This window comes from Oncorhynchus tshawytscha, linkage group LG06, assembly GCF_018296145.1.
Source record: "Oncorhynchus tshawytscha isolate Ot180627B linkage group LG06, Otsh_v2.0, whole genome shotgun sequence".
NCBI lineage: Eukaryota > Metazoa > Chordata > Actinopteri > Salmoniformes > Salmonidae > Oncorhynchus > Oncorhynchus tshawytscha.
In genome coordinates this window covers 53,051,006-53,077,321 of record NC_056434.1, presented here as the reverse complement: position 1 = coordinate 53,077,321, position 26,316 = coordinate 53,051,006, and the positions used below count along the sequence as shown (strand labels likewise).

Sequence of the window (26,316 nt, the reverse complement as noted above, 5' to 3'; positions counted from 1 at the left end):
CGATGCGTGGAGAAACCCGTTGGCTGCACCGCCTCGGATAGCGTCTCTCCAGTGAGCCATGTTTCCGTGAAGCAAAGAACGTTACAGTCTCTGATGTCCCTCTGGAATGCTACCCTTGCTCGGATTTCATCAACCTTGTTGTCAAGAGACTGGACATTGGCAAGAAGAATGCTAGGGAGTGGTGCACGGTGTGCCCGTCTCCGGAGTCTGACCAGAAGACCGCCTCGTTTCCCTCTTTTTCAGAGTCGTTTTTTTGGGTCGCTGCATGGGATCTGTTCCGTTGTCCTGTTTGTAAGGCAGGACACAGGATCCGCATCGCGAAAAACATATTCTTGGTCGTAATGATGGTGAGTTGACGCTGATCTTATATTCAGTAGTTCTTCTCGACTGTTTGTAATGAAACCTAAGATGACCTGGGGTACTAATGTAAGAAATAACACGTAAAAAAACAAAAAACTGCATAGTTTCCTAGGAACGCGAAGCGAGGCGGCCATCTCTGTCGGCGCCGGAAGTGTAAGGTTCTCATTAGCAGCTTTGAGAATTTCCTTGTATATTATGCTCTCCCATCAGGGGGCTTTGGCTTTGTAGGACCAACCTTGCCAGGCAGGCTCAGTAGGTCTCTGACCGCATTTATCTTTCTGTTTTGGCTGTACAGTTGGGCAAAAAAAGTATTTAGTCAGCCACCAATTGTGCAAGTTCTCCCACTTAAAAAGATGAGAGGCCTGTAATTTTCATCATAGGTACACTTCAACTATGACTGACAAAATGAGAAAAAAAAATCAATGACAGAGGTCAAACGTTTTCTGTAAGTCTTCACAAGGTTTTCACACACTGTTGCTGGTATTTTGGCCCATTCCTCCATGCAGATCTCCTCTAGAGCAGTGATGTTTTGTGGCTGTTGCTGGGCAACACGGACTTTTAACTCCCTCCAAAGATTTTCTATGGGGTTTAGATCTAGAGACTGGCTAGGCCACTCCAGGACCTTGAAATGCTTTGAAATGCTTACGAAGCCACTCCTTCATTGCCCTGGCAGTGTGTTTGGGATCTTTGTCATGCTGAAAGACCCAGCCACGTTTCATCTTCAATGCCCTTGCTGATGGAAGGAGGATTTCACTCAATCTCACAATACATGGCCCCATTCATTCTTTCCTTTACACGGATCAGTTGTCCTGGTCCCTTTGCAGAACAACAGCCCCAAAGCTTGATGTTTCCACCCCCATGCTTCACAGTAGGTATGGTGTTCTTTGGATGCAACTCAGCATTCTTTGTCCTCCAAACACGACGAGTTGAGTTTTTACCAAATAATTATATTTTGGTTTCATCTGACCATATGACATTCTCCCAATCTTCTTCTGGATCATCCAAATGCTTCCTAGCAAACTTCAGACGGGCCTGGACATGTACTGGCTTAAGCAGGGGGACACGTCTGGCACTGCAGGATTTGAGTCCCTGGTGGCGTAGTGTGTTACTGATGGTAGGCTTTGTTACTTTGGTCCCAGCTCTCTGCAGGTCATTCACTAGGTCCCCCCGTGTGGTTCTGGGATTTTTGCTCACCGTTCTTGTGATCATTTTGACCCCACGGGGTAAGATCTTGCGTGGCGCCCCAGATCGAGGGAGATTATCAGTGGTCTTGTATGTCTTCCATTTCCTAATAATTGCTCCCACGGTTGATTTCTTCAAACAAAGCTGCTTACCTATTGCAGATTCAGTCTTCCGAGCCTGGTGCGGGTCTACAATTTTGTTTCTGGTGTCCTTTGACAGCTCTTTGGTCTTGGCCATAGTGGAGTTTGGAGTGTGACTGTTTGAGGTTGTGGACAGGTGTCTTTGATACTGATAACAAGTTCAAACAGGTGCCATTAATACAGGTAACGAGTGGAGGACAGAGGAGCCTCTTAAAGAATAAGTTACAGGTCTGTGAGAGCCAGAAATCTTGCTTGTTTGTAGGTGACCAAATACTTATTTTCCACCATAATTTGCAAATAAATTCATTAAAAATCCTACAATGTGATTTTCTGGATTTCTTTTTCTCATTTTGTCTGTCATAGTTGAAGTGTACCTATGATGAAAATTACAGGCCTCTCATCTTTTTAAGTGGGAGAACTTGCACAATTGGTGGCTGACAAAATACTTTTTTGCCCCACTGTATATAGGCAGCTTTCAGGAAGCCCATAAAACATAGCGACTTCTCTTTAGTGTATGGTACATTCAGGTGCGTGTCTAGGGTATAGGGTTGTGGAACATTCCCTCATCATAGAACAATAAATAAATTAGATGTATAGTTCATTTTAAAATGTATATCCCTCATCTGCACAAAATTGAAAGCTCTCTCTCACAACACTTGCTCACAGACACACGTTGGTTCTGGGATATGCACCGATTTCCTTTGTCACTCACTTAGCACCACACTTTTCCAAACCTCAAAAACGCACAGCAGTTAACATATACTTTGCACATGAATCGCCGCCCGTTTTGAGCAAGAAATCGTGAATATTTATGTGAAATACCTGGGTTCGCCGGGCATGTCTCAGTGAATGGGGCAGCCATGGAAATGGGCATTGGGCCCTTTCGCAGCATGCTTGTTTCAAGCAGACCACCATGGTCCCTATGCCCAAGGAAGCAAAGGTAACCTGCTGAAATGATTACCGCCCCGTAGCACTCACATCGGTAGCCATGAAGTGCTTTGAAAGGCTGGTAACGACTCACATCAACAGCATCATCCCGGATACCCTAGACCTCCACAGGTGTCGCAATCGCACTCCACACTGCCCTTTCCCACCTATGTGAGGATGCTGTTTTTTATTTATTTACCTAGGCAAGTCAGTTGAGAACAAACTCTTATGTTCAATGACGGCCTAGGAACAGTGGGTTAACTGCCTTTCTCAGGGTCAGAACGACATACTTTTACCTTGTCAGCTGGGGGATTTGATCTTGCAACCTTTCGGTTGCTAGTCCAACGCTCTAACCACTAGGCTACCTGCCGCCCCATGTTCATTGACTTCAGCTCAGCATTCAACACCATAGTACCCACAAAGCTCATCACTAAGCTCAGGACCCTTGGACTAAACACCTCCTTCTGCAACTGGATCCTGGACTTCCTGACGGGCCGCCCCCCAGGTGGTAAGGGTAGACTACAACACATCTGCCACGTTGATCCTCAACACTGGGTCCCCTCAGGGGTGCATGCTTAGTCCCCTCCTGTACTCCCTGTTCACCCATGACTGCATGGCCAAACACAACTCCAACACCATCATTAAGTTTGCTGATGACACAACAGTAGTAGGCCTGATTACCGACAACGATGAGACAGCCTATAGGGAGGAGGTCAGAGACCTGGCATTGTGGTGCCAGGACTACAACCTCTCCCTCAATGTGAGTAAGACAAAGGAGCTGATCGTGGACTACAGGAGAATGTGGGCCTAACAGGCACCCATTATCATCAACGGGGTGTAGTGGAGCGAACTACAGTGGTTCCTCCTTTAAAAGTTGTGTTTCTATGGCACATTATGTAATTGTCAGACATTTTTTACATGAATGCAATTTAGTGCTAGGTTGACCACCAGAGGGCATCTTTGAGAAGCATTTGATAGTCTGCCATATTGGCATTACTAGGGAATTTAAAACCTTTTTTGTAATAACATAGTACATGGAATTGATTTTCAGAAATTTGGCTTAATTAATTTGATTAATATTATGGCGTTTGTATTCCGAGAATTTTTTTAAACGAAACCCTCAGGGTTTCCATTAGGATGGATTGGAAAATATTGCGCTCGGGAGTAGGAGACAACATAAGAGGATTGGAGGATTCTAAATTCATTTCTAAGCGGCATAACATTTCCTCACCCTAATTGTAGTGTTACTCATTTTGCCTATGGTAGGCCTACAGGGTATCAAAAAAAAAATGCAATGATGTGATTCTCTGCCAATAGTAAATTAATATCTAAGGGGCATTTTCCTTTAGGATCTGTGAGAACAAAAAAATGTCTGACAATTAAATAATGTGCCATAGAAACACAACTTTTAAAGGAGGAACCACTGTAGTTCGCTCCACTACACCCCGTTGATGATAATGGGTGCCTGTTAGGCCCACATTCTCCTGTAGTCCACGATCAGCTCCTTTGTCTTACTCATCTTATCTGAGTATATCTAAGGGGCTTTTATATAATTGTAAATGAATTAAAAATAATAATAATTGCTTTGTTGAAAAATGATATTTTGGAGATTTAAATTGTATTTAACCTAGAGGGAACGAGAGGCAATTCTTGAACATGGGGTGAGACATTCTCACTAATTTGTAAATAAAGCCAGTTTGTTATTTAGAATTATTTATTTCTAGAGAAACCTAACTTGATTATTTAGCAGAGATCACTTTCTTATATTCAGTCAACATAAATCTTAAGAATATCATGGAATATTTGAACATTTTAGTTTCTCCATGCTTGTCTCAGAGCAGCGAGAAACGGTGCTGAAATAGACGCCCACAGCGAGAAGGCTATACACGTATATATTTTGGAGATTATTTTGTTTCCAAAAAAAACGACAGAGCAATTGTAATCTGAATTAAGGGCCAAAATATAGCCCTGCTAATAGCCATAATGATGCTGTACAATGTGCCTACGTGTGTTTGAAATAGTTTTCCCATAAGCAACAATGTGTTTTGCATTCATTAGACAATTTTGTTCCAATAATTCTGTAATTCAGTGATATTTATTCCCATAATAATTCGTTATGGATCCATAACTAAATCAACATCTGCAGTTTTAGAGTATTTTTTATCATTATTTTATTAACAGAAGCTGATGAAGAAATACATTACTGTACAGTATATGCTTTTACATTTGGATAATAAAGCATTTCAAGCATTTTGAAGATATAAGCCACCTGCATTTGTTTATTAGTGGACTGTGCAGTCTGACAAGAAAACATAGCCTACAATACATACTGTAATAAACATGGGGAAAGTGTCTAATTCCTTACATAAAGGAGAGCAGTCCATGTCCAGACTCTCTCGGTGACCTCAAGTACCTTCAATAATGGCTGTTCTAAAGAATGCGGATACGTGGGAGACTGGGGTTCAATTCCCCGACGGGGAGGAAGGAGTATGCTGTCCTTGTAAATAAGAATTTGTTCTTAACTTACTTGTCTAGTCAAATAAAGGTTACACTAAGAGCATTTTGGCACCCTAATTTTTAAATTCCAGTCTAACCAATACCCAAACGGAGATTCAGTGAAAATAAAAATCACATTGATTTATCAAGACCAGTCCCCATGCTTGTCTCAGAGCAGCTCGAAATGGTGCTAAAATAGTTGTATGCTTTTGCTTCAAATCCTATTGCTTCTAAATGTAATATGCTCTTTAAATAAGGCATACACCACTTTTAACAGCACATTACTCATGACATTAGCACATTACTCACATTACTCATGACATTAGACAATTCTTTAGTAAAGGTTGAATAGTCTATTGTTCAGCTAATAGCCCTTCCTAGAAACATGGTTTGCAATTCACAGCCTGCTACAGTACGCTTGGGGAAAACAAAATGCCCCCAGCTGTCGAAACACTAAATATCTAAGGGGCTTTTATGTAATTATAATGCAGGGTTAATGTTAATAATAATAATGATACTTTTCCCCCTTTCCACTTAAATAGCCTGGATTGTTACTCCCATTTCATTCCTCGCCCTCTTCCACGTTTCATTGTCTGCCTGAGAGGCTCGCTTGTGGGCTTGCTGGCAGGATATGGCAGCACATTCAGTTGTGCGTCAAGAATACAGCATAGCAAGTCTGTATGAAGGTCTGGTTATTCACAGGCAATAGTAATATGCTCTAAACCGTTCTGGTAACATACATACTTTGCTGCCTGTTTTCAATTGTCCACATGGCTGGGAGAACCTATTCAAGGTTGTAGAAACAATGTATTATTAGCTACACTAACTAGCTACAGTGCATTTTAACCCAATTGAGCTGCTAACATAGCTAGCTAGTTTACACACTGTATAGATAGCTAGCTAAGTTAATTACATTTGACCAGCTACCTAACTTCATATTAGCTAGCTATCTTGATATATTTGTATTTTATGATGACTGACCGTGTTAGAAAAAAACAAACAAAGCTTAATAATGCTCTCTCTCTATCCATCTGTCTCTCGTCTGCAGGTATGTTTTGATGTGAGAGAGGAAGCCAGTTCCATCATCGCCACCTCACCCACTCTTAGGATAACCTTCGGGCCAACTGGGGGCCAGAGGCTGGTTAGGAGACACCGCTAGAGACACTAGCACTGTAGCACTGTAATTCATTAATCATATGCTGTCTTCCCAGCTCCTACCTCTTTCCCTGTCGGTCTTCTACACCTCTCCTTCCATCTCATTTTTCTTCCTCTTTTTTTGAAATAATGCACACCATATGTGATTTGAAGTGTACAGATTGAACTTGTATTTTAGAATATGATATTACAATAATATTTATAATGCATGTATTATATATTTCTAACACCTGGATAATGAACTTTCAGTAAAGTGTTTCACATTCTCCACTGGTTGAAATTAAGTATCTCTTTGAAATACTATCCTGTGTCCTCAGATTAATGCAGATGAAGGGAGTTAGATATGCATAGGAAGTATAGTGTACTGTTTTTTTTATCTGTATATATGAATTACAAATCAGCCTTTACTTAAATCATGTCTCTAGTCTATTGCATAGTTACAATGTGTATTCATTGATGTCCCAGGAGCATGAGTGGTAAACACTGAAGTGTATAAATGTAATACATACTTGCAGACGCACCATAATTCAAAGAATTTGTCACAGAGATGTCTCACAGAGACAAAAAAAAGAATGTCTCACAGAGATTCATACCTGAACCTCACATTTATTTGCCAAGGAAGAGTACATAATCAGTGAATACAGTGGGGCAAAAAAGTATTTAGTCAGCCACCAATTCTGCAAGTTCTCCCACTTAAAAAGATGAGAGAGGCCTGTAATTTTTCATCATAGGTACACTTCAACTATGACAGACAAAATGAAAAAAAAAAAATCCAGAAAATCACATTGTAGGATTTTTAATTAATTAATTTGCAAATTATGGTGGAAAATTGTACTTTTGGTGGCTGACTAAATACTTTTTTGCCCCACTGTATATTCAATGTACAGGCTACAATGTGGGGATCTAATGCCTGGTAATAACTGCATGTATATAGGACTTGCATCCTTGGCACAATAAAGTTATTATATTCTACTCAATCCATAGGCTTCATTAATGCCATTCAGTCTTGAAGTCAATACAACAACTATGATAGCTGAGGTTCATAGGTTCTGAACTAATATTCATACCAAACGTTTTAGGGTCCATACGCAGATCGGCTACATACTGTAGCTAGCTACACATCCATATGCATCCATTTATTTTTATCCTCCACCACACAATAAGCAAGTAAATAGTTAGCTAGCTATGTTACTTCGGCAGCATTGCATGGGAAGTATAAGCAAGGCAAGCTTACACAATTGTACATTTAATTTGCAGTAAATGCTTTAGCTAGCTAGATTCTTTACATCCACTGTTTCAGGTTTTCTCAGGAGTCCCTAAAATATTAAACAACATGAATTACAATTTCATACTCATGTCATAACACTAGCTAGTTAGCTGGCTAATATTAGCTAGTCAGCTAACTTACTAAATAGCGATTTTCGTTAAAAAAAAACGTTTGTCTCTACATTAATCTTAGAATTTCCTATAAATACCTAAACATAAATATAGTATAATAAATGTACTCAATTGTATGTTTTTTGCTTGACTCGTTATGATGTTATAATTAACTTAACATTTCCTATAAATACCTAAACATAAATATAGTATAATAAATGTACTCAATTGTATGTTTTTTGCTTGACTCGTTATAATGTTATAATTACTTTCATTTACTTCCACTGTAATGTTTTGTCAACCATCTTTGCTGAAGAAAGTCACCAGCGACGGGGGGCTTGCGTCAAATTCGTCATTGGAACTACTCGATATGATTGGTCATATAAAAACCTTGGGACCCAAATGCATAATGAGTGCTCTAACTCCCCTTGCGGTGGTCTGGAGCAATGAAGCCGTGATGCTAGGTACCTCTAAGTCCTGCGGTGTAAGCTCGCAACTTTTAAAGGAGGAACCACTGTATCATGGTCCAAATACACCAAGACAGTCGTAAAGAGGGCACAACAACACCTTTTTCACCTCAGGAGACAGAAAAGATTTGGCATGTGTCCCCAAATCCCCCCAAAAGTCTATAGCTGCACCATTGAGAGCATCCTGACCGGTTGCATCACTGTGGCAACTGTTCTGCATCTGACCGTAAGGTGCTACAGAGGGTAGTGCATACGGCTCAGTACATCACTGGGGCCAAGCTTCTTGCCATCTAGGATCTATATACTAGGCGGTGTCAGAGGAAAGTCACAAAAATTGTCCAAGACTCCAGTCACCCAAGTCATAGACAGTTCTCTCTGCTACCGCACTGCAAGCGATACCGGAATGCCAAGTATAGGACCAAAAGGCTCCTTAACAGCTTCTACCCCCAAACCATAAGACTTTTATTTATTTAACCTTTATTTAGCTAGGCAAGTCATTTAAGAACAAATTATTTTTTGCAATGACTGCCTACCAGGGAACAGTGTGTTAACTGCCTTGTTCAAGGGCAGAACGACAGATTTTGACCTTGTCAGCTCGAGGATTCAATCCAGCAACCTTTCGGTTACTGTCCCAACACCACTAGGCTACCTGCCACTGAACAATTCATCAAATGGCCATCCGGACTATTTACATTGACCCCCTCCATTTGTTTTTACACTGCAGCTACTCACTGTTTATTATCTATGCATAGTCACTTTACCCCTACCTACATGTACAAATTACCTCGACTAACCTGTACCCCCGCACATTGACTCAGTACCGGTACCCCCTTTATATAGCCTCGTTATTTTATTGTTACATTTTATATACTTTTTTACTTTAGTTTATTTTGTAAATATTTTCTTAACTCTTTCTTGAACCGCATTGTTGATTATGGGCTTGTAAGTAAGCATTTCATTGTAAGGTCGACACCTGTTGTATTCGGGACACGTGGAAAATAAAGTTTGATTTGAATGTCCGAAATGGTTCCAACAACTCTTCTCCTGTTGTCCTTCTTCGTAGTTGTCCGGTATCCGGTGACTTGTCGTGTAGTCCTGAACAGATCTTATGAGTTGATTTTCCTTCCATTCACTCCTAACGATGCTTCTTTGAAGATAGGATTAGCCAGCTGTATTGATGGTTGAGCAGAGTAACAGGATGATCCTACTTAAATTCACTTTTGAAGATATCTTACTTAGGATAGCTAATCAGCCATACCTGTGATGGCTGATTAGGGAGGTGAGTTTGTCTCTACCTCATGTTGAGATTCAATGTTCAAGCCATTTAAATGCGCAGCTGCAGCTTCACGTTTTTCCTGGTTCAATGTGTTTTTTTCTTAACTCGTAATTTATACCTTTTGCTCGAAAGGGGCGGTCCGGCAGGCTGGCACGCTCCCTGACCTCACTCCAGGGCGGTGATTACTCACTGTGCAAACTTATGGAAAACAATTATCTCATAACTTCTTAAATCACATCCCTTCCTTAACAAAAACACGAATCATTTTTAATATTACATGCACAACGCACAGTATGGAAACGTCAAATATGTAGTGGGTATACTTTCCAAGTTACAGTATTTCCTTTATAACATTTGTAATGACATCACAAAAGAACAAACAAAATGACATTAGTGTTCTATAGATCGCCTCTGACCATTCCCTACATTATATACTAGAAATATTGTTCCAGTATTTGTTTTTGAATGTGTTAGAGTTTCAGCGGGAAATAGGTCTGTTGAGACAAAGCACAATCCTTTGGTGAATTTGGAGGCCTGGATCTTCTCCCTTGATTTACAACAGGATGTGAGTTGTTAAATCCCACTAATTATATCCATCCCCCTCTACGGGTGAGAGGGGGTCTGATTGAAGTTATTCATTGCAAATCTGATCTTTTGGGATTTTCTTGGACAGTTATGACACCACTGAGAGTCTGCACTAGAGGTCGACCGATTATGATTTTTCAACGCCGATACCGATTTATTGGAGGACCAAAAAAGCCGATACCGATTAATCGGCCAATTTTTTATTTATTTATTTATTTGTAATCATGACAATTACAACAATACTGAATGAACACTTATTTTAACTTAATATAATACATCAATAAAATCTATTTAGCCTCAAGTAAATAATGAAACATGTTCAATTTGGTTTAAGTAATGCAAAAACAAAGTGTTGGAGAAGAAAGTAAAAGTGCAATATGTGCTATCTAAGAATGCTAACTTTTCACAATCCCTACATAAGTGACAACCCACAAAACCTACCACATCATAGCTTACTTATCAACAGTATGTTTATGTTATATAATATTTTAGTAGTGCATACCCGCACTTCCTTGCTCAGAACATGAGAACATATGAAAGCTTGTGGTTCCTTTTAACATGAGTCTTCAATATTCCCAGGTAAGGTTGTAGGTTGTAGTTATTATAGGAATTATAGGACTATTTCCCTCCTATACCATTTGTATTTCATTAACCTTTGACTATTGGATGTTCTTATAGGCACTTTAGTATTGCCAGTGTAACAGTATAGCTTCCGTCCCTCTCCTCGCTCTTACCTGGGCTCGAACCAGGAACACATCGACAGCAGCCACACTCGAAGCAGTGTTACCCATGCAGAGCAAGGGAAACAACCACAGGCTCAGAGCGAGTGACATTTGAAACGCTATTAGCGCGCGCTAACTAGCTAGCCATTTCATTTCGGTTACACCAGCCTCATCACGGGAGTTGATCGGCTTGAAGTCATAAACAGTGCAATGCTTGACGCACAACGAAGAGCTGCTGGCAAAACGCACAAAAGTGCTGTTTGAATGAATGTTTATGCGCCTGCTTCTACCACTGCTCAGGCAGATACTTAGATACTTGTATGCTTGTATGCTCAGTCAGATTATATGCAACGCAGGACACGCTAGATAATATCTATTTAACCATGTGTAGTTAACTAGTGATTATGATTGATTGTTTTTTATAAAATAAGTTTAATGCAAGCTAGCAACTTACCTTGGCTTAATGCATTCCCGTAACAGGCAGTCTCCTTGTGGAGTGCAACGAGAGAGAGGCAGGTCGTTATTGCGTTGGACGAGTTAACTGTAAGGTTGCAAGATTAAATCTCCCGAGCTGACAAGGTGAACATCTGTCGTTCTGCCCCTCAATGAGCCAGTTAACCCACCGTTCCTAGGCCGTCATTGAAAATAAGAATGTTTTCTTAACTGACTTGCCTAGTTAAATAAAGGTATACATTATTATTATTATTTTTTTCGGCAAATCGGCGCCCAAAAATACCGATTTCCGGTTGTTATGAAAACCTGAAATTGGCCCTAATTAATCGGCCATTCCGATTAATCGGTCGACCTCTAGTCCGGACACCCGTTTTAACATCCCATCCAAAAGATGGCACCCTACTTAGGGGAATGTCCCCAAATGTAATCAAGGTTTGGTCAAATATTATATCTGTTTAGGCTTCTTGAAGTCAATTTGCAATCTATTTGTCTGATTATGTTCTGGCCCCCTGACCATCCGCTAAAAAAGAAATTGGCCCGTGGCTGAATCTAGTTTATCACTGATTATGACCATCCTCGGTCACTTTACTTGCACTTTACTTACCTGCATTATAACCATCATAATCATATAAGCCAGATAGGCCTCTCACGTACATGCCCTTATGTCAGTCATCAGTCAAAAAGAGGGTGTCTCATCCTGCTCCTGAAATCTGCTCCTGTATTCATCTGTCATCAGCAACAGAGCATAGGGTAGGGATGTCTGACATCAATTTGTGCGCAATAACAATGATAAATTAATGTGGTCAGTTGCAGAAAATGTTATATAACATAAACATACTGTTGATAAGTAAGCTATGGTGTGGTTGGTTTTCCTGGGTTTTGTCACTTATGTAGGGATTGTAACCAGGCATAAAATAATGCCATATGTCACAACAGGTTTAAATGTGTCATGACAGTGTTATTACCATATTATGACAGGTTATGACAATGTGTGAAAGGCAGCTCTATGCATACTGCAGCTAATATGATGAGCAAAACAAAGAGAAGCAGCTGGAAGTATGCATTTCTGGAAGTACGCACATTTATTGGTTTGACACAGTGAATGCATATTCAATGGCCTAAGCCCTGTTCCATGCGTTAATAATTACTATAGAGAATGAGAGTGCACTGCAACTGTACTTATTTCATACTTGCCTGTTCCTCTACTCCCCAGTCTCTACCCCTCCTCAGAGCAGGTCTAATTCCCTGTCGGGAAAATCGTTTCGAGTTAGCGTAGTAGCGGAATTAGCTATTGAAATGACTTGGCATTGCTGCATATACTAATTTGGTATTCTGCTCTTGTGAGAACTGCAGTTGTTGTCAAAGGGAAAGGTCAGAGCCCCCGGCCTCAAATTTAAGTCACAAAAGTTGGTTTGGTCTTAAAGCCAAGTATTCTGAACATGAATTAATCAACTATGTCAACGTGGAACAATGAAAGTGATTTGATTTGACGACCAATTGTTAGCAAATGTTGATAAAAGAGACTTTTGAGTAGTTACCATAATACATTGTTAATCACCGGTTGGGGTTATTGCCAAAAAAGGGTACAGAACATTTAAAGGGAACAGTGACACTAAACTCAATTGGAGTTTTATTCAATCCGCTTTCCTTCATCTTGTTTCTTCTCCCTTCATCCCCTCTTCTCTCCCCATCCTCTACACCCCTCCCGCTCTTGCCCTCTTCTCACTCCCCATGCTCTTCACCGCTCTTTTCCCACTTTTCTCTACCCCTCTCACTTCTGTCCTCCAGAAAAGCGTTGTGGAGCAGCTGAGGAAGGACCTGCTGGTGAAACAGGAGCCAGAGGTGACGGTGCAGGTGCCGGCTGCAGACAAACACGTCCTCCAGATCCCCTCCTCTGCCACTCTGCTGGCCCTACAGCAGACCACACACACCCAGGCCCTGCAGCAGGTAGCCACACAAGTCCACAGACACTGTCAACCTTAGCTCAACTCAGCTGCTTGTTATGTTGCACAAAGGCTTGTTGTGTCATAACTTTGCAGTAGCCTAGAAACATTCCTGAAACTTTCCCAGGTTTTTCAGAAATACCATTTGGATGATTCCTTGTTGGATAACTTATTCTCTCCTGCTTATTCCCTCCTGATCCAAGGAATCCTCCAACCAGGATTTCTGGAAAACCTAGGCAGTTTGGGAAAGTTTGCAACACTAGCCTGCCCTGAAAATCCCCAAACCTGTCAGTGTTCATAATCGTTTACTACTATAAAGATAGAGAGTGAAGAATCATGCTAAGAAAAAGTCCCTGATACTCTGGATGGTTCTCTGTACTGGCATTAGCTCCGTTATCAGATGTCCTTCAGCCATGCCAGTTCTTTCAGGTAGTACTTCTTCGTTCCTATGACCTCGCGGACCACGTTCCCCGCTAGACAGACACAGCCATGTTGTAAACCCTCTATCATTCATGACTCTGTAGATTTATCTCCAGCTCTTAGTGAGATGTACGTGCTCGGCTGGCAGATTTTCTATGGCGTTTGATATACCCGGGAGGAAAGATTCACTCCTCCAGAAAATGGTTTAATAAAGGTAGCCGTAGTAGTGAGTCACTAGGCTTCACATTAGTTCATATTTCTTGGATTTAGCATTATTATGCTCACTTTTCCACTCCCTTTTTTGACCCCATCTCATCTAATTTCTCTGTCTTCTGTCTCCGATTTATCAACTTTTTATTTATTTGTATTTTTTCTCTCCTCTCGCTGTCAGAAGATGCTGGCAGTCACTCCAGTCATCACCACTAAGACTCTACCTCTAGTGCTGAAAGCTGCCACTCCCACCATGCCTGCCTCTGTCATGGTGCAGCCCCCCTCCACGGTCACTGCCATCAGCCACACCTCCAAGCCCGGTGCCATCATCTCTGACAACTCCAACTTCCGAAACACACCAGTCAACCTCCAGGTGGCCAGCAAGTTGACCAATCAGGGTTCAGAGTCCGTGCGTCTGGTGTCAAAGAATTCAGTTGTGGTAAGGGGCATTCACTTCCTGTACATTCTACAGTACTATCATTGTTATCCTTTGCAGTTCAACTCTTTCAAACTCTTTCTCTTGTAATTGGTGGCAGTTTGGGATCCCCAGAGTGTGTTCAAATTAAGCAGTAAATATTCAACCACTTTTTTTCTGTTGTACAAAGTCTCTTAGAGCAAGGTGGGTTGAAAATCTTTGTATGGAAATATGCATGGTCAAAATTGAGAATGTCTCTTAATGAGGAGGTGCTTTGGGGCAGTGATGGCACTTGGCACAAAGTCATCTTTCTCTCTGTAAAACTACCTGCGGAATCCAAATATTTTTTCAGATCTAACTGTTGTCTGCAGCCCAGTAGAGAATACCGTATTTGCTGGGGTTTTGTCTCCGGTGCAGGCCACCACCACCCCCACCTCAGCACAGCCAGTCAAAGTTCCTCAGTTTGTCTCTCCTAAAATGACGCCTCATCCCACCTTTCAACCACAGTGCGTCCTAGTAAGACCTGCCCCCTAACCCTAATCCCCACCAATACTTTCCAATGTGTGAGTGGACACATGAGGCATTTAACTCAGACGTCACTAGAGGGCGACAGTGTATCCAAGGACACAAACCCAGTGCAGTCACAGTCTTGGCTCCATGGCTCCAAGCTACTGTTTGCATTGTGCTGCTTTGTTCCTCTAGTCTTCTTCAGCTTTCAGAATGATGTGTGCTCATGTTGTTGCTTTGATCTGTGTTAATACCTTCCTTTGTAGGCTGTTGTGTCTTTATGGTGAAAACTCGTTGTTTTGGCTGTCAGTGTGATGACCTGTTTTTAACCCTGGGTGTGAATGTGTGATTTAATGCCCTGCTGTTGAGGTGTGTAATGCCCCTGGGATATCAGAGTCCCTCAACACTGGGCTCATTCTGACAGTTACAAAAAAAAAGAAACCCTGGAATGAGTAAGTGTGTCCAAACTTTTGACTGGTACTGTAGAAAATTGTAAAAATTAAGAAAAACCCTGCAGTGAGTACTTGTGTCTAAACTTTTGACTGGTACTGTATCTATATATGTACTTTAACCTTATTTATAGGGATATACAATTGCTCCTGTAGCAGATGATACATTATTGGAACCAACCCTCACGGGTTAATTGCTTGTTTATTATCTCTTCAATAGGGCTGGCAGTGAGACAAGTAAGGGAGCTTCCCGACCATATTGACTAAACTTCGTAGCTGGAGGTGTCTCCAAAATGTATTCTGTTGCAACTTATATTTCTTGGAAATTTGGGAAAAGCTTAAGAATTGCTTAGAATGCTCATCAAATAGATCCAACAGATAATTGATTCCTAGTTGTTGCCACTGTACCCCAAAAATGGTTTTACTTCCAATTAGGATACTCTTATTTTGCCACAGAGGGGCCTGAGGCGATGTATGAAGGTCCCAGTGTCCAGCTCTATGTATCTTACCCCACAAGGTTCGGGTGTTTGTATCATTGGGGTGATCCATCAGTTGTGATCCAAGCCAGGGCGAGACTCCCCCACAGGCCTCAGACTCTATCTGGTACCAGCCTGGTTTAGCCCCTCCCTTCCAATATGGCAACCACATACTGATATGTTTGACATTGATAGCCCAGTAGTACCCCCTGAAGTTATGGATACCAAATCCACCTTTTGGGTGTGGGGGGGGAATGTCTTTTTTTATACCTAAATGGATCTGTGAGTTACCCCAAAGAAAATCTAGGACATGCCTGTCAATATCTTTAAAGTAAGAATCTGGAATATATAGAGGGAGATGAGCTAGCCATTCTTCATTTTTAAAAGTAAGTGTTTCTATATTTTATATTCCAACAATATCCCTGTGGCTGAGTGTTATTAGTGTGCCAAGGTATTTGATACCCTAAGGGGACCATGTACATTTCTATTGGTTGAAGAGATTGGATGGGCTTAAGCCAGATAAAAGATGAACCTCAGATTTATGCCAGTTAATATGATAACTAGATGATGTAAATTCCTCAGCAGTGTCGTAAATCAGGGACAGATATCTCAGGTTGAGACAAGAAAAGTAACTTGTCATCTGTATAAAAGCATGAGTTTATGCTGAATGTTGCCCACCTTAACTCCATGAATACGTGGGTTACCTCTGTTTCTGGGCCAGGGGTTCCAAAGCTAGCACAAATAAACTGGGGCTTGAAGGGCATCCTTGTTTTGTACTTCTATGTAACTGGAAAGGGTTGGGTATGAGACCATTTGTTAAAACGCAGGCATAAGGAGTGCCATATAACGGTTTATCCAATTCCCAAAGTTCTCCCCAAAGCCAACTGTTGTAAGAGATGTAAAAATATAGCCCAATTCCACACAATAAAAGGCTTTGGCAGCATCTAATGAGAAAGCAATTGTTGGAGTGCTTGAGTCCTGGACAGCACACTGTATTTATGTGCTGTAAGGTTATCTGAGCTGTAACGGTGGGGGATAAAGCCAGCCTTTACAGGTTAATGATACTACTGTCGTGATGTTGTATTAGTTAATGTGACGACTGTTGCTCATCGAATGATTACAAGTTTCTAATTGCATGATTAACATAATCAAGCAATTATTAACTCATTAACCTGGGGCACCATGGGAAAACTTTATTGAGTTTCTATTTCCCAAATTAACTCAAAGAATATCAGAATATCGATTTTACAACAGCCGCTAATTAACCAGTTACCTCTACCAATCTCGTTCTGAACGTCGTATAGCCTGTGAATCTGCACGGACCCTGGTCTCACCAATGAGTTCGTACCACACCAATCTTAGTTGAATATTTGATGATAATAAAAGATACATGATGATAAAAGATACATATAGACAAAACACATTATAGGCTATTGATTAGAACTTAGTATAACGGGCCAACACACTATGGCGCGTGTTACCCAAAATGGGGATTTCAAAGAGATAGAGAAAAAAGAAAGTACACAAGAAAAATATACATTTGGGTGAATTTGTCAGCTATGCTTATTCTAACCCTAGCCTTGCCCCAAACTGCTGCTCTTATGGGTCAGAATATAATGATGTAATTACGTGGGGATGATCTCCGAGGATTCTCTGCGTGGACCGTTCAGGGGAACGTTCAGGTTGCTCGATGACGCACCTCTCCGGCGCACCGGCGCACAGTGGTTCCTCCTTTAAAAGTTGCGAACTTGAACCGCGGGACTGAGTCACAGCTTCATTGCTCCAGACCACCACAAGGGGGAGTTAGAAAACTCATTATGCATTTGGGTCACAAGGTTTTTATATGACCAATCATATCGAGTGGTTCCAATGGTGAATTTTGAAGCGAGCGACCCTTGCCTTTGTGGCGTTCTTCAACAAATATGGTGGACAAAACATTATGGTGGAACCAGATGTAAGTTCTTATAACGTCATAATGAGTCAAGCAAAACATTTACAATTGAGAGGAATATGTTAGTTAATGTAGAGACGAACGTTAAGTGCATAATTTTTGTCGTAAAGTAAATTTATGAAAATCGCTATTTTCGCAAGTTATCTGACTAGCCAACATTAGCCAGCTAGCTAGTGTGATGTTGAACAAACCAACAAAAATAAAAAATAACCTACTGTTAAGAAACAGTCCAGTCAAATCCAGCTCTAGGGCTGAGTCTAATCATAGCAATGCAAAGTCAAAGGCACTTATCAGACAGACGTTGATAGTCCTACATCCAATATAATTCTGGATTCAGCGGTCCTCCCTGGCAGATCTTCTCTGGATGAAGGCTGATGCTTCGTCTTGTCAGTCAAACGTGTGATTTTGGCTCCATTGAGTTTGGTCTCCAGTGTAGCAGGAAAATGTAGAAAACGCATGAACTCGATCTTCCGCGATTTTAGATCGATTTTGACATGTTTGAATGCCATCCTCCGGTCGTTAACCCGTTTAGAATAGTCTGGGAAGAACATAATTGTAGATCCCTGCCATGTCACCTGTCTTCTCCCTTGCTGTTCTGAGAATTTCTTCCTTCACCTGGTAACATAGCATGTCGAACATAATGGGCTGTGGCCGGCATCCCTCTTTTGGGTCTCTCCTCGGCGGGCCGGGGGGGAATCTATGTGCCCTCTGTACCTCAAGTGACCTCTCAAACTGGCATTCCAGCACATTTGGGATTTTCCTCTGTAGGAACTGTATCATGTCTTTGATTTCTACCATCTCGGGAACAACCAGGATTTTAATATTACAGCGATGCCCTCTGTTATCCAAGTTATCAACATGGTCCTGTCATTTTTAAAATTCTTTATGGATTTAATCTAGCTGACCTTTTGTTGAAACGGCACCATTCTCCTATGTTGCAACATGGTCCTCTGCTTCTCTAAAGTGGGTGGTCAGCGAATAAATGTTCCTTCTATTTCCTACTTTTAGGTTCTAATTCTCAGAGAAAAAAACTCTACAAATACTATGAAAGCTTAACTTCTTTGGGATAGGGGGCGGTATTTTGACGTCCGGATGAAAAGCGTGCCCAAAGTAAACTGCCTGCTACTCAGGCCCAGAAGCTAGGATATGCATATAATTGGTAGATTTGGATAGAAACCACTCTAAAGTTTCTGTTAACATAATTTATTTGAGCATAACAGAACTGAAATGGCAGGTGAAACCCTGAGGACAACCCCCCCCCCCAAAAAAAATGTCATCCTACCACTGATTTCAATGGCTGGCACTTTTATAATAGGGTGAAATTGTGCCTGATTGCAGTTCCTATGGCTTCCACTAGATGTCAACAGTCTTTAGAAAGAATTTCGGGCTGTTTTTTGGAAAATATGCCAGAAATTGTAGTTTTTCTAGGTGGCTCCCATTTTGGCTGTAGTGTTTCCAAGCGCGTGAATGAGAGCGTGTTCTTTGGTATTTTTCTCCGGTAAAGACAATAACGATTCTCTGTCTTAAATTTTATTGTTTATTTGCGTATTAGGGTACCTATTGTTTGATTATAAACATTGATTGACTTGTTTGGATATGTTTATTGGTAACGTTTGGGATTCATTTTGTATGCATTTTGAAGGAGGGAAACTGAGTGGATTATTGACTGAAGCACGCCAGCTAAACTGAGTTTTTATGGATATAAAGAAGGACATTGTCAAACAAAAGGACCATTTGTAATGTAACTGGGACCTTTTGGACTGCCAACAGAAGAAGATCTTCAAAGGTAAGGCATATATTATATCGCTATTTCTGACTTTCGTGTCGCAACTCATTGGTTGAAAATTATTTGTTATGCATTTGTGTGCTGGGCGCTGTCCTCAGATAATCACATGGTTTGCTTCCGCTGTAAAGCCTTTTTGAAATCTGACATGGCGGTCGGATTTTAATCTTTATTTTAATGTATTTCACTTGTGATTTCATGAAAGTTTAATATTTATAGTAATTTCATTTGAACTTGGTGCTCTGCAATTTCACCGCTCACTAATCCGGAAGAAGTTAAACTAGTTTTTTCTGCCCATAGGATCAATACAGCTGCATTAGACACATACATTTTCACACAAGCACTGATATTTAACCGTTCCTCATAGTCTGAGTCTCCTACCCATCTGTACAAACATCGTTCTTTACTGCTAGGCAGGACACTAGTGATACGGGCCATAAACTTTTATTTATCCTTTAAGGTGACCTGGACCTGACCTCAACCCCCCTCCATCACCAATCCATGGCTCTCTCTCCTTATCAATGCCTGCCACATGTAATCGCTTACCTGCACTCAACACATTCCAAGCTTAGTTGCACACACTATATACCTTCCTCTTATAACCCTTAACCTTTTTGGGATAGGGGGCAGCATTTTCACTTTTGGATGAATAGCGTGCCCAGCGTAAACTGCCTCCTACTCTGTCCCAGATGCTAATATATGCATATTATTATTAGTATTGGATAGAAAACACTCTGAAGTTTCTAAAACTGGTTGAATGATGTCTATGAGTATAACAGAACTCATATGGCAGCGGAAAACCTGAGAAAAATCCAACCAGGAAGTGGGACATCTGAGGTTAGTAGTTTTTCAAAGCTTGGCCTACCAAATACACATTGAGATGTGGATAAAGTTGCACTTCCTAGGGCTTCCACTAGATGTCAACCGTCTTTAGAAACTTGAATAAGGATCCTACTATAAAGGAGGGGCTCATGAGACCTCTTTGAGTCAGTGGTCTGCAGAGTGCTTTGGTCTCATGACGCCCGCTCCCGACAGAGTTACCTCTCATTCCAGTGCTTTTCTTCAGACAAAGGAATTCTCCTGTTGGAACATTATTGATGTTTTATGTTAAAGACATCCTAAAGATTGATTCCATATATCATTTGACATGTTTCTAAAGGACTGTAACGGAACTTTTCGAGTTTTTGTCTGGACATAGTGCCTGCGCCTCATGAAGATGGATTACTGGTGTAACGGGATTCTTCCTGGGAAGGAGAGGAGGACCAAAATGCAGTGTGGTTGAAATTCATGTTTGTTTTTAAAAAGAAAACTATACATGAATAAACTACAAAAACAACAAACGTGTAAACCCGAAACAGTACCGTGTGGAACAAACACTGACACAGGAGACAATCACCCCCAAAACCCAACACCAAACAGGCTACCTAAATATGGTTCCCAATCAGAGACAATGACTAACACCTGCCTCTGATTGAGAACCATATCAGGCCAAACACAGAAACAGACAAACTAGACACACAACATAGAATGCCCACTCAGATCACACCCTGACCAAACAAAACATAGAAACATACAAAGCAAACTATGGTCAGGGTGTGACAACTGGGCTGAAAACGCTAACAACAAGTGGCTATTTGGACATAAATGATGGACTTTATGGAACAAATCAGTAATTTATTGTCGAACTGGGATACATCAAAGGTAAGTGAATATTTATGGTGTTATTTCTAACTTTGTTGACTCCAAAATGGCTGATATTCCTCTGGCTGTTTTGGGTTCTGAGCGTCGTTCTCAAATTATGCTTTTTCCGTAAAGTTTTTTTGAAATCTGACACAGCGGTTGCATTAAGGAGAAGTTTATCTTTAATTCTGTGAATAACACTTGTATCTTTTATCAATGTTTATGATGAGTATTTCTGCAAAATCACCGGATGTTTTGGAAGCAAAACATTACTGCTCGTAACGCGCCAATGTAAACTGAGATTTTTGGATATAAATATGCACATTATCGAACAAAACATACATGATTGTGTAACATGAGTGTCATCTGATGAAGATCATCAACGGTTAGTGATTAATTTAATCTATATTTCTGCTTTTTGTGACTCCTATCTTTGGCTGGAAAAATGTCTGTGTTTTTTTTTTACTTGGGCAATGACCTAACATAATCATATGTTGTGTTTTCTCTGTAAAGCATTTTTTAAATCGGACATGATGGGTAGATTAACAAGATGTTTATCTTTCATTTGCTGTATTGCACTTGTTAATGTTTGAAAGTTACATATTTCAAAAAAATATTTTTGAATTTCGCCTGCTGCCTTTTCAGCGGAATGTTGTCGAGGGGTTCCGCTGGTGTAGAGCCTCTAAACCTCAGCACTCCATCAGTGACATAAGTATATTTTCATATTCTCAGAACCCAACACCACATTGTGGTCTTAATTTCTGATGTGTCTTGTTCAATATTTTGGGTGGACAAACAAATTGCTCTGATTTCAGAGGCAAGAAAGGTCAGAGTGGGCTCGCAAGTTGCAGTGTCTGGCATATCTGGCCTGTAGGCAGCCTCAATTTCCTTGCTAAGCTTGGACAGTTGTGTCTGCAGTGAATCCTTTGTACGCTGTGATTTGCGGCTATCCAGTTTAGAACTGTTAATTTTCGTTGTAACAAAAATCTGCCTTTCACTTGTATAACTATGCCCCAAAATGGGTAAATAGCATTGCCAAAATCATTTCAGTTCCACGGAGCTACTGAACTACACAGCCATCCTCGTCAAGAGCACAAGTGACGTCCTGCTTGTAATTGTTAGGAACACCAGCAAAGCCAAAAGGAACATCAGCAAAACCACCAAGGTCACCATTTTTTTCTGGTTTTGATGGTGAAATGAATGACCGCTTACATTTTACAACCTATCGCAGGTTTATTTAACAGCTCAATTTTTGAGTTGTCACTTTTCCTGACACCTTCCTTACCTAAGTGTTCATAGTTAAGTAGAGACTGTGATTATATAGTACAGTGGGGCAAAAAAGTATTTAGTCAGCCACCAATTGTGCAAGTTCTCCCACTTAAAAAGATTAGAGAGGCCTGTAATTTTCATCATAGGTACACTTTAACTATGACTGACAAAATGAGAAAAAAAAAATCCAGAAAATCACATTGTAGGATTTTTAATGAATTTATTTGCAAATTATGGTGGAAAATAAGTATTTGATCAATAACAAAAGTTTATCTCAATACTTTGTTATATACCCTTTGTTGGCAATGACAGAGGTCAAACGTTTTCTGTAAGTCTTCACAAGGTTTTCACACACTGTTGCTGGTATTTTGGCCCATTCCTCCATGCAGTTCACCTCTAGAGCAGTGATGTTTTGGGGCTGTTAGCATTGCTGGGCAACACAGACTTTCAACTCCCTCCAAAGATTTTCTATGGGGTTGAGATCTGGAGACTGGCTAGGCCACCTTGAAATGCTTCTTACGAAGCCACTCCTTCGTTGCCCGGGCGGTGTGTTTGGGATCATTGTTATGCTGAAAGACCCAGCCATGTTTCATCTTCAATGCCCTTGCTGATGGAAGGAGTGGCTTCGGAGGCCCGGAAGGAGGTTTTCACTCAAAATCTCATGATACATGGCTCCATTCATTCTTTCCTTTACACGGATCAGTTGTCCTGGTCCCTTTGCAGAATAACAGCCCCAAAGCATGATGTTTCCACCCCCATGTTTCACAGTAGGTATGGTGTTCTTTGGATGCAACTTAGCATTCTTTGTCCTCCAAACACGACCAGTTGAGTTTTTACCAAAAACTTATATTTTGGTTTCATCTGACCATATGGCATAATCCCAATCTTCTTCTGGATCATCCAAATGCTCTCTAGCAAACTTCAGACGGGCCTGGACATGTACTGGCTTAAGCAGGGGGACACGTCTGGCACTGCAGCAGGATTTGAGTCCCTGGCGGCGTAGGGTGTTACTGATGGTAGGCTTTGTTACTTTGGTCCCAGCTCTCTGCAGGCTATTCACTAGGTCCCCCCGTGTGGTTCTGGGATTTTTGCTCACTGTTCTTGTAATCATTTTGACCCCACGGGGTGAGATCTTGCGTGGAGCCACAGATCGAGGGAGATTATCAGTGGTCTTGTATGTCTTCCATTTCCTAATAATTGCTCCCACAGTTGATTTCTTCAAACCAAGCTGCTTACCTATTGCAGATTCAGTCTTCCCAGCCTGGTGCGGGTCTACAATTTTGTTTCTGGTGTCCTTTGACAGCTCTTTGGTCTTGGCCATAGTGGAGTTTGGAGTGTGACTGTTTGAGGTTGTGGACAGGTGTCTTTTATACTGATAACAAGTTCAAACAGGTGCCATTAATACAGGTAACGAGTGGAGGACAGAGGAGCCTCTTAAAGAAGAAGTTACAGGTCTGTGAGAGCCAGACATCTTGGTTGTTTGTTATTGACCAAATACTTATTTCCACCATAATTTGCAAATTAATTAATTAAAAATCCTACAATGTGATTTTCTGGATTTTTAGTTGAAGTGTACCTGTGATGAAAATTACAGGCCTCTCTCGTTAAGTGAGAGAACTTGCACAATTGGTGGCTGACTAAATACTTTTTTGCCCCACTGTATGCCTCCATCTACAGTGATATCTCAAAGCACCACATTGGAATTACCTTTCCCTGGTTGGTCTCTTTTACACACATTTGTGAAGACCCCTAAGCTCCATTATGACACCTGATGAATGATTGGCTAACCTCTGACCCCTATCCTCCCAACTCAGGTCCGGGCGAAGCCCAACAGCGTGCCCATTGCCCCAGCGCCCTTTCGGCCCATGATGACGGCGTTCCAGCTGCTCCATCGGGGCCCGGTGATGCTGACCAACAAGCTGAGCCCCTCCTCGCTGCCCTCCAGCGCCGGACTCATCCACCAGGTGCGCATCATCAATGGCCAGCCCTGCGCCGCCAAGAGCGGCCAGCCCACAGGCATGTTGACGGGCATTGTCATCACGGCCCCGGCATCGGTGCAGACACTGCAAATCAGCGGCCTAACCTCCGACACCAAGGTCAGCACCACGGTTTGGGTGGGAAGTTACGATACTATAATTGTATCGTCCATTTTCAGGGAAATTAATACATTTTGTGAGGTCAGCAGGACAGTTTGGATGGGAGAGTGACTTGTTCCCTTTTCATAATTGAAGTAATTCTACATGTATAACTCTGTTACTTTCATTGTTCATGTTTTAAGAGCGTTGTTTTCCTCCCTCTGTTTCCAGACTGTTAAAGCACGGGGTGGATTGGGGCAGAAGATGTTGGTGAGCAGGACCCCTCCTCTGTCTCCAGCACCGAGACTAAAGAGAGAGGACAATCCTCAGGTACATTGGAGAAGGAGCTTATGCTTCATTCTGAACTTGGGGTCAAACCTGCATAACAAATACGTACCATACTTGTTTGAATGTCAGCCTACTGATAGAACCTTAAAGTTCTTCACAGATGACTCTGTAACAGGAGGCAGGCTTTGCCAAAGATGTAGTGTAAACATATAAAGTAATTTACATATACAGTATACACTACATGACAAAGTAGAGTGGCAAGAAAAAGTACGTGAACCCTTTGGAAATACCTGGATTTCTGCATAAATTGGTCATACAATGGTCATACAATTTGATCTGATCTTCATCTAAGTCACAACAATGTACAAACACAGTTTGCTTAAACTAATAACACACAAACAATTATACGTTTTCATGTCTTTATTGAACACACTGTGTAAACATTCACAGTGCAGGGTGGGAAAAAGTATGTGAATCCTTGGATTTAATAACTGGTTGACCCTCCTTTGGCAGCAATAACCTCAACCAAATGTTTTCTGTAGTTGCGGATCAGACCTGCAAAACGGTCAGGAGGAGTTTTGGACCATTCCTCTTCACAAAATTGTTTCGGTTCAGCAACATTCTTGGGATGTCTGGTGTGAACTGCTCTCCTGAGGTCATGCCACAGCATCTCAATCGGGTTGAGGTCAGGACTCTGACTGGGCCACTCCAGAAGGTGTATATTCTTCTGTTGAAGCCATTCTGTTGTTAATTTACATCTGTGTTTTGGGTCGCTGTCCTGTTGCATCACCCAACTTCTGTTGAGCTTCAATTGGCAGACAGGTAGTCTAACATTCTCCTGCAAAATGTTTTAATGAACTTTGGAATTCATTTTTCCGTCGATGATAGCAAGCTGTCCAGGCCCTGAGGCAGCAAAGCAGCCCCAAACCTCGATGCTCCCTCCACCATACTTTACAGTTGGGATGAGGTTTTGATGTAGGTATGCTGTGCCCTTTTTTCTCCACACATAGTGTTGTGTGTTCCTTCCAAACAACTCAACTGTAGTTTACTCTGTCCACAGACTATTTTGCCAGTAGTGCTGTGGAACATCCAGGTGTACTTTTGCAAACTTCAGACATGTAGCAATGTTTTGTTGGACAGCAGTGGCTTCTTCCGTGGTGTCCTCCCATGAACACCATTCTTGTTTAGTGTTTTACATATCGTTGACTCGTCAACAGAGATGTTAGCATGTTCCTAGGACACTCTAGGATTCTTCTTAACCTCATTGAGCATTCTGCGCTGTGTTCTTGCAGTCATTTTTGCAGGATGGCCTAGGGAGAGGAGCAACAGTGCTGAACTTTCTCCATTCATAGACATTTTGTCTTACCGTGGACTGATGAACATCAAGGCTTTTAGAGATACTTTTGTTACCCTTTCCAGCTTTATGCAAGTCAACAATTCTTAATCTTCGGCCTTCTGAGGTCTCTTTTGTTCGAGGCATGATTCACATCAAGCAATGCTTCTTGTGAATAGCAAACTCAGATTTTGTGAGTATTTTTTTATAGGGCAAGGCAGCTCCAACCAACATCTCCAATCTGTCTCATTGATTGGAATCCAGGTTAGCTGACTCCTGACTCCAATTAGCTTTTGGAGAAGTCATTAGCTGTCACGCCCTGACCATAGAAAGCTGTTTATTATGTTGGTTGGGGCGTGATAGTGACTAGGGTGGGT

The 26,316-nt window shown here is 41.3% G+C and overlaps 1 protein-coding gene across 5 annotated transcripts in view; it reads left to right on the top strand.

Annotated features, from left to right (window-relative positions):
* Window positions 1-26,316, top strand: part of LOC112253503 (PHD finger protein 21A-like) — a 102,596-nt gene that overhangs the window by 59,682 nt on the left and 16,598 nt on the right. For all 5 annotated transcript variants that reach the window (XM_042323389.1, XM_042323388.1, XM_042323387.1 and 2 more), the window contains 4 exons: window positions 12,929-13,087; window positions 13,895-14,152; window positions 24,058-24,339; window positions 24,550-24,648. In XM_042323389.1, the coding sequence (XP_042179323.1) occupies window positions 12,929-13,087; window positions 13,895-14,152; window positions 24,058-24,339; window positions 24,550-24,648 (798 nt within the window). The remainder of the gene's footprint in view (window positions 1-12,928; window positions 13,088-13,894; window positions 14,153-24,057; window positions 24,340-24,549; window positions 24,649-26,316) is intronic.